Source organism: Nanorana parkeri, unplaced genomic scaffold (assembly GCF_000935625.1).
Source record: "Nanorana parkeri isolate BGI_ZX_2015 unplaced genomic scaffold, ASM93562v1 scaffold1107, whole genome shotgun sequence".
In the NCBI taxonomy this organism is placed as follows: domain Eukaryota; kingdom Metazoa; phylum Chordata; class Amphibia; order Anura; family Dicroglossidae; genus Nanorana; species Nanorana parkeri.
Genome location: NW_017307375.1, coordinates 140080 through 149813, shown reverse-complemented (window position 1 = coordinate 149813; position 9734 = coordinate 140080). Strand labels below are relative to the sequence as shown.

At 43.1% G+C, this 9734-nt stretch overlaps 1 protein-coding gene across 1 annotated transcript in view; it reads right to left on the bottom strand.

Annotated features, from left to right (window-relative positions):
* LOC108796403 (catenin alpha-2) overlaps positions 1-9734 on the bottom strand; it is a 195745-nt gene that overhangs the window by 107955 nt on the left and 78056 nt on the right. Inside the window, exon 8 of the mRNA XM_018567877.1 lies at positions 2638-2772. Within this exon, the coding sequence (XP_018423379.1) occupies positions 2638-2772 (135 nt within the window). The remainder of the gene's footprint in view (positions 1-2637; positions 2773-9734) is intronic.

Sequence of the window (9734 nt, the reverse complement as noted above, 5' to 3'; positions counted from 1 at the left end):
AAAAAGCAGTGTTTCTCTCCTGGGTGGCCGGGAGCAGGAGACTCCCAGAGCGCCCGGGAGAGTTTGCTGTCTGGAGATCAGTGTCCCTGGTTAGCTGGTAACCAGGGACGCTGATCTCTCTGCAAGTGGCCGGAGCCAGCCGTAAGATCACGGCTGGTTCCGCCCAGCTGTCAGAAGCAGGCTGTCGGCCGGCCACCTACGGCTTTCAGTGCAGCTCAGCCGAGGCATATGCCTTCGGCTCGACTATGTTCGGGAGCTGTACCGGCTATTGTGAATAGCCCGTACAGCAGCCCGTCAGTTCTACTGAACCGAAGGGGTCCTGGGGCCGAAGCTAGCCGAAGGATCGGCCAAAGCTATGGCTAGATCCTTCGGCTGCTTCGTGAATAGACCCGAGTGTTTGTACCTCGCTCCCCATCCTGACACGCTGTCACAGGAGGCTGAGCGAGCAAAGCTCAGCCTGCTGTGACAGCGCTGGCTGTCTCCGCCCACACACCGCTCTGCCAATCTGTGACAGGACACTGAGCGGTGCGGGGAGGAGAGACACCGGCTGTTGACAGCGCTCTCCTCCCTCAGTGCTTGGCCGCCTGTGAGGGTTTCTCTCCTCCCCACTGGGACACAGAGCAGCGCCCAGGGGGGAGAAGAGAAAGAGCAGATTCACCGCTGTATCGGCCAGAAAATGGCACTTTCGGCATTATGCCAAAGTGGAATTTTTGGCCCATATGTTTCGGCGGCCGATATATCAATGCATCTCTACTTTCTTCCTCCCACTGGCGATGCATATAAGGAACCTCTCTCCACTGGCCACTAATGGTCTTTCTGTTTTTTGCTTACCATCAGTGTAAAAGGACACATCCCCATTAACCACCATTATAAGGAAAGTATTTCCCCACTGAGCGCCAGCTTAAGAGGTCATTTCTGCACTAACCACCAACATAAGGAGATATTTCTTGAATGACCACTAACGTAAGGGAACATTCCTCCACTGACTACCAGTCTAAACAGATATTTTCCACTGACTCTTGTAGTAAAACACCAGCCTATATTCTTCATCCCTAGTACATTTGGCCCTATTATACAGTACCTGTTTAAAACTGTCCAGCTACTGGCCAATATTACACTGCTGTACTCTCTGCAGTATCTTAATTGTTGTAGTAAAGCCTCAGCCTATGCTTTTTAGTAAACGTGACTCTAGTCTTGCTATTTTAATTGTTCTGCTTCTGGCAAATGTTACACTGCTGTGTTATCTGTGGTCTCTTAATTCCTATAGAAAAACACCTACCTGAATTATTTTTCTGTAGTACATTTCGGCCTATAACCCCTTAATAAAAATGTACTGCTGCTGCCCAATTTTACACGGTTGTATCATCTGTCATCTCGTAATTCTTAATGAGAACTTGATAGAAATTGCCCAGTGGCAGGATAATTTTGCATCAGCAAGAACAGAAACAGCCACAGGGAACACAGGGAACTCCTGGTCAGTTTCTATCTGCTGAGTAAAGCCACTCTATTACCATTTGATGAAAAAGCATGTTTCACCTTTAAAGCTACCTGAAAAATTGAAATTAATCAGATTGGGGTGCTGCTGCTGTATGAAAGCCAAGCTAATTGTAAAATAAAAAATATCCACAGCCAAATAAGCCTGCCAATGGTACGCTGTTGCCGAGCAAAGCTCAGCCTGCTGTGACAGCGCTGGGACTATTGTCTTACGATGGTTGTAAGGTAATTAAAAAAATGTACGATCTGCCTATCTTGGACAGGCAGATCGTACTTGCGATGATGGCAAGCCTGCCCCGCTGAGGGGCGGGCTTCCGATGACCGCAATGCCGAACGGGAAGTGTGCGCTTGCACACAACGGCCCGTCCGCCTTTTATCTTACGAACATGCTACACACCTGCCGAACATCGTACGATTCTCGGCGGTTTTTCTAACATGTTCATAAGACAAAAGTCGTGCGACCTTACACACCTTACGATAATCATACGATTGCGGGATTTCCCGTGATTATCCTACGATAATCGTGGGAAATCCCGCGATCGTACGATTATCGCAAGGTGTGTGGAAGGCGTGCAACCTCTGCTACAGTAAGGTCGCACGACTTTTATCTTAGGAACATGTTCGAAAACCCGCCGAGCATCGTACGATTTTTGGCGGGTGTGTAGCATGTTCGTAAGATAAAAGCCGGACGGGCCGGTGTGCGCAAGTGCACACTGCCCGTTCGGGATTGCGGTCATCGGAAGCCCGCCCCTCAGCGGGGCAGGCTTGCGATCATCGCAAGTACGATCTGCCTGTCCAAGATAGGCAGATCGTACGTTTTTTTAATTACCTTACAACCATCGCAAGACAAAAGTCTTGCAATGGTTGTAAGGTGTGTGCCCAGCCTAAGACTGTCCGTAAAAATGTTACTATTGTGCAACACCACGTACAGCTTTAAGGCATCTCTCAAGTGTGTTATTTAAAAGATTGGTGTATTTTCAATATTTCCCTTAAAGCCACATCAAAGACCCTCTTCTCTGATTGACAGCAATATATATATATATATACTTAATATATTAAATATGAGTATATTATATATACTAAAGATACAATCAGTCTGCTGTATTCATGTATTAATGTGAAATATACTTCTCCATTACTCACCCCTGAAACAATGAGCTCTCCTCCTAAATTCTGCACCTCTGCTTTCACTTTGCTGCAGATATTGAGCTGGTGGCAATAGAGGGCAATGCGCTGCAGGTAGGCGAGGAGATCTTGTTTGCATGCTGAATCAGGGCACTGCAGGGAGAAAAGGGAAAAGCAACATCAGGAGACTTGATTAAACGCTTAGATTCTTGTGTTAACCGCATATCATTAAGCAATGCAATCAGATAAAATAATATGCAAACGGCATATTTAATATCACTTTGCAAAACCGCAGAGCAATTTCTTTAGGACAACAGATAAGAGTCTGTTAGAAATACTGGGGCTGCCTGTTAAGTTTTTATAAGTTGGCGTCAACTTTTCAAATCCAACATTCAAAGTGTCAGTGCTATTTGTACTTTAATTTCTTCGGGGGATATATTTAACGGCTCACTATAAGTGAATAACAAAAAGATGTAAAGAACCCCCCCAAACCTTAAGCACCCATGTGCATTTGGCTCTGCATTCAGATCTATAATCGCCCTTAAGTCAATGTTAATGTAAAGCTTTATTTGTGTACTTACAGCTTTGTTTTCCAATTTTGGGTATTAACAGGGTCTGGTGCCGTAGCCAGGACCCTACAGGTGCCCCCTGCGAAGGCTATGTCACCAGTGCCAGGACCCTACAGGTGCCCCCTGTAAAGGCTTTGTCACTAGTGCCAGGACCCTACATGTGCCCCTTGTAAATGCTATGTCACCAGGGCCAGGACCCTACAGGTGCCCCCTGTAAAGGCTATGTCACCAGTGCCTTCCTCATTTGCAAATTCCTAAATCTCACCAGTTTTTAGAATCTTGGGGAAAAGCTTTGAGGTATGACTGGATTAACAAAATACTATGAGGGAAATTTATCAAAACTGGTCAGTTAAGATTTGAAAATGAAAGAGAGAAGCTGATTGGTTGCTGTGCACAGCTGCTCCAGATTTTGTCTGCTCCAGTTTTGATAAATTTCCCTCTATGACTTTTATTATTTTACTCATACTCACAAACTGTGCCAGATCTCATACTTAATGTGTGAGATAGTGTACAGAGGTCATTGGTGGGCCGGTGCAGAGAAGAAGAAAGAAGAAGCCGGTTTTGATTTGTTTTTTCAAAATGGCAGCACTGGAAGCAGAGCATGGGCAGGACCGACCAGTGGCAGTGTGAAGAAGAATTAAAAATGGAAGCTTGCTACTATAAGTAAGGCTACCTGTTTCACTAAAGAGTTTCCATGAACACTGGTGGGGTATTGGTGGGGAAAGGTCCGCTTTAATGACTAATGAATAAATATTTAAGTTTTAGCAGCTCACTGGAAATAAATGTCATGTTTTACCTTTCCCCTCTTCTTTTCACTGTATGGGGCAATTTTGGCATCTGCCGGGTGGTGGGATGGATTGACTCCCATGTGCATGCACAGGAGTTATGTCATCCCGAGCCTGCCAATCAAGACAGCTGAAGACCTCACATCTGGAAGAAGCCAAGGAGAAGAGGGAGCTTGTAGAAGTTGTATTGCTGGAGCGGAGGTTTTGGGGCTTTAATTCTGCTGTAATTCTCATTTAAAGTGAACATTTGCTTTGTTTAACACAGAGCAAATCAATGGGCCCAACCAGCACCTTATAATTACATTTTGCTCACTTCTCTGCCACTCTGTCCTGCACCCGGGAGCAGAAAACAGTACCTGGGACTACGAGGTGTGGCTCAATTTCCCTTCCTCCATGGAGTAGCTCTAGTAATTTAGCATTGGCTGTTTAGGCATCCAGCACTGTCACATAGGGGTAAGGAGAGAGCACTTATCCGTGTGTTAGTGCCACCTTGGAGATAGCATAAAGCTTAATTTTTCTATGCACATGGTGCCTTGCAAGATCAAATCACAGGTTTATGTGCATTGTTTTTTTTCTTAGAAACTGCTGCAGAGGGTCAAGTTGCGGTTACAGATGAATTAAGGACACACTTACATTGTGTGAGTCATACATACACACTCAGACATATAGGAAATGTAGCCTTAGCTGCCACCGTCTGTCCAAAATAGGGATGATCTTCAGGTTTGTATCGATGTGTGTTTGCCGAAAGGGGATTTGACCAGTTCACCCATCCATCGAACCTCTGTCTGTGTCTTAGCAACCAATGATACTGAGTAGCCTGCACAGCATCATTAGATTATTAGTGTCTGAGCCGCACAGCATGATCAGTTGCTAGGATGCACACCACAACAAGTTAATATGCTGTGGGGCTGCCAGGGTCTTAGTAACCAATGATGCTTTGTGGGGCACACAGTTGCTAAGTGGCCTCATGGCATCATTGGTGGTTAGGCTGTGCCTATCTGTGTCCTAGCAACCAATGACGACGTGCATCCCAGCCACTAAAGTTCTAGCAATCAATGATAATGTGCGGGCCACACAGTGTCATCAGATGCTAGGAAGCAGACAGCCTTAGCTTTGGATACACATTTGCAGAACCCAGGCAGAAATCCAGTTTCAGTGAATATCTAAGCCAACCCGAACCCAGACCAGTTCTCTGGTCACTAATCCAACCCAGTGTTTCTTTTTTTTTTCTTCAGGAACACAGTCTCACTTCACGGATGACATAAAAAAAATTCTTTGTTGGATTGGTACAAAAGTAGGTGGAGCAATTGAATTATGGAGTACACAAAGTACACGTATGGGCAATGCTGGGCCAATCAATGTACAGAAATTAAAATAACTTATGTACATCTATTTTTTTTAAATGTCAGTGGGGTTAATTTTCTAAAGGAGTAGAGGCTGTTCACAGAGCAAAGTGTGTGTTCATTTGCAAAGTGACCTTTGATAAATAAGGTGAATCCGGATTCACTTTGTATACACAATCACATGCGAGCAAAATGTTAAGAAAGCAGGATATTTTGCTAGCACATGACTGGGTTTTTGAGGGCTCACCCTATTTACGGTCACTCCCTGTGCTATGTGAACAGCCTCTGTTCCTTAAGTAAATCAGCCCCATGATCAATAACAAATAATAAATATTGAAAAGCGGTGATGCTCCTTTAACGCTGAGCATGGCAAATGTCTAATATCAGAAAATAGAATTTGTTACCTAGGTAATAGAGGATGTAGTTTAATGGAAGTGCTCCGCTTGTATTATTTACTACTAGAGAAGCGATAAGCAAATCACGGCAGATCACTGCAAAGTAAACCGATCGTATTTCATCATGCAAATAAATAATTTTAATGAAGAAGCTGTGAGTTCACGGGCAATGGTTGGAGGGTAAACTGTCCTATGAACGCAGCTCCCCTTAAGCTATGCTCATTTCACATGAATAATATTTGTGGAGTCCAGTGGAAGCGATGATTGATACATTGGCGGAATGCAGCTGTCATAATTCATCACTTGTTCATCGCTGAGGCTCTGAAAAAGGTATTCATAGGAAATGCAAATGGGAAACAAGATTTGCTATAAGCGAACATGGAATAAATGCGAGTAATATCTATGACTTTTCATGAGTTAGTGTCTTGTAAGATGAATGGGAATGTTGTCAGGATTATTTAAAGGGAATCTGTTGTAAAAAAAAGAACCGGTATATACAGACCGTGAGCACTTGCAGTGGCGTAGTGATTAGCACTTCTGCCTTGTAGCATTGAGGGGTCCCCGGTTCAAATCTCAGTCAGGACACTACCTGCATACCTGCAAATCGTTTGCACATTCTCTCTGTGCTTGTGTGGGTTTCCTCAGGGGTTGCTGGTTTCCTCCCACCCTCCATAGACATGCTGGAAAGTTAATAGGCTCTTGTCTAAATTGGCCCTATGTGCAGATGAGATAGGGGCCTTAAATTGTAAGCTCCTTTACGGTAGGGACTGATGAGAATGTGCATAATGTAAAGTGCTGCATAAATTGCCGGTGCTATATAAATACCTGTAATAATTATTATTTCAGCACATCCCTGCCACCCTAAACCACCACGGACATCCAGTGGACAATGTGTATTGATTTAAAAAAGTAGAAGTCTATAGTACAGCTACAGCACATCAGACACAACATGGTCTACTGCAGCAGAGTTCCTCAACCTTTTTTTCAGGTCACGGCACCCTTTAAAAGTATGCAGATTCTTGAGGCACCCCAGTCTAAAATGTAAAAACTGTAAATGTAAAAAAAAACGACATGTGGTTCCTCTAAAATCCCTACCAAACCCTTATACGAGATACAGGTCTGGTATGGATGTGGGACCCCCAAGCAAAAGCACACAAAAAAGTGGGATTCCCCCCTTCACATCAGAGTCTCCTTAACATTACAGCCCCCCACCCCCCATTCACATCAGAAGCCCCCCTTTACATCAGAGTGCCCCTCTTTCACATCAGGAGTCTTCCTCATATCAGAGACACCATGGTCTTGTGTAAAAAACTTCAAGGCACTCTGAGGAAGCCAGAAGGCACACCACGGTGCCACAGTTGAGAAAGGATGGCCAACGGTGTCCTGGACAGCTGTCTAAAATTGTATGAAAAAAGAACAACAATGTAATATATTGCAGCTTTCCATCCTTAGATGTGTGGGCTGCATTAGTGTTCAGGATATTTTCAGCAAGTACAGGAAATACCTGTTGATCTTGCCAGAAATTATGTGTCCTTGTCACTTTCTTTGAGCTGAAGTGGAAGAAGAAACCTTTTTTTTTCTTTGTTGTGTAAACTACTTATCTCATGAACCACCATGTAATGGAGATCAACAAAGGCAGCAGTGTTCAAAGAAAAACTCCAGGAAAATGTTTCCTTAACCATTGCAGTGGGGCTATCACTGCACTGCAAGGGTCAAGTGCTTGTTTTTGTCAAGGTTAAAAAAAAAACAATGTTATACTCACCCGAAGCTCCAAGCCAGCCAGCTGTCATAGCACTCCCTCCAGCCTCTCTCCTTCTCCGCTGCAATTGCTGGAATGTTCCTCAGCATCCTCATGTCTATAAATTGTGCATAGATGTAATGATTTACGGGACCTTAGACCACTGCAGTGGAGGAGGAGAGATGACCAGGTATTTCCATCCATGGATTTGTTTCTTCCCTGATGACACATTGGACATATTACAAAATGACAATGTCAGGATTCACCGGGCTCAGAATGTGAAAGAGTGGTTCAGGGAGCAGGAGATATCATTGTCACACATGGATTGGCCACCACAGAGTCCAGACCTTAACCCCATTGAGAATCTTTGGGATGTGCTTTACGCAGTAGTCCGACTCTCCCATCATCACTACAAGGTCTTGGTGAAAAATTAATGCAACTCCGGACGGAAATAAATGTTGTGACATGGCATAAGTGTGTGCAAAGGATGCCACGACGAATGTGTGCCCTGTAATCAAAGGCAGTCCAACAAAATAGTTTTTTAGCCAGGCAATGTATAATATAAAAGTAAATATGTAAATTAAATATGTAAAAATGTAAAAATTGCATAAAATTGACCCAAAACCTTTACAGCTTGCCTCTAACACTGCAAATTCATATTGAAGGGGACAGTGATTGTGAAACACTGAGATTAAGGATTTAATTATTCTGCAGAATCCCCCCCCCTAACCCCCCCCCCCCCTTTCCTGTTTACCATCGGGGAAAAAATGAACAAGTCTAGGGATTAGAAAATAATTTCTGTCTGCGGTAAAATTCATAGGGTTTACTATAATGTACAAGACTATATGCATTTGTTATATGGCATCCTGCTTTGCAGGCTGCATAGCAAATCCTATCATTGCTGGTAATGTGGAGATCAGTATTCAATCCCCAAATGTTGTATTACAAGCATAGATGAGCATTGCTTATACAATATATTATTTCCTGAAGGAAAGCAATATGTGTGTCCTTGTTTGGCAGAAAATGAGCTCTTTCTTCATGCAGAATCCATTTGTATTACTCATTTATAAAATATTACGCTTATTTCCGAGGTTGCTGTGCGGTGACCATGTCAAGATTTATAAAAAAAGAAACAAAAAAACAAAAACCCCGTATTATTTATGGATAAAGGAGTCCTCTGATGGCACAATATTCATCACTGAGATTGCACATTGCATTTGGATAAAATTATTGTTTGTAAATCTGTAAAAAATAAGTCAAGGCAACTGGACTTGCTGTATTTTTCTTGAAGACGTTTCACTGGTCATCCAAACAGCTTCAAGAAAAATACAGCAAGTCCAGTTGCATTGACTTATTTTTTAGAGACACCATGACCTGGACGAATGAGAACTTTCACAGACATATTGTTTGTAAAAAAATACATATAAATACAGTATATATCTTGTATATATTTATTACTTTACAGATGTTACAGCTTGCAGCATCCAGTTTCAAACTGTAAAGAAGTGAATCACATTTAGTACTAGGAAACATGGCGCCCTCTAAGGATGGCATGAAGCAAGGCGAGTACCTGACACTGTCACCACTTAATGGCACACTATCATCAGTTAACGGCACACTATTGCCAGATAATAGCATGCTTTCGCCAGTTAAAGGCACACTATCACCAGGTAATAGCACACTATCATCAGTTAATAGCACATTATAACCAGTTAATGGCACACTATCACCAGGTAATAGCACACTATCATCAGTTAATAGCACATTATAACCAGTTAATGGCACACTATCACCAGTTAAAGGCACACTATCACCAGTTAATGGCACACTATCACAAGTTAATGGTACACTATCACCAGTTAAAGGCAGACTATCACCAGTTAAAGGTATACCATCCCGAGTAATGGTACACTATCACCAGTTAAAGGTATACTATCACCAGTTAAAGGCACACTATGCCCAGTTAATGGCACACTATCACCAGTTAAAGGTACACTATCACTGGTTAATGGCACACTATCACCAGTTAAAGGCACACTATCACCAGTTAAAGGCACAGTGTCACCAGTTAAAGGTACACTATCACTGGTTAATGGCACACTATCACCAGTTAAAGGCACACTATCACCAGTTAAAGGCACAGTGTCACCAGTTAAAGGTACACTATCTCCAGTTAATGGAACACTATCACCAGTTAAAGGTACACTATCATCGGTTAATGGCACACTATCACCAGTTAAAGGCACACTATCACCAGTTAAAGGCACACTATCACCAGTTAAAGG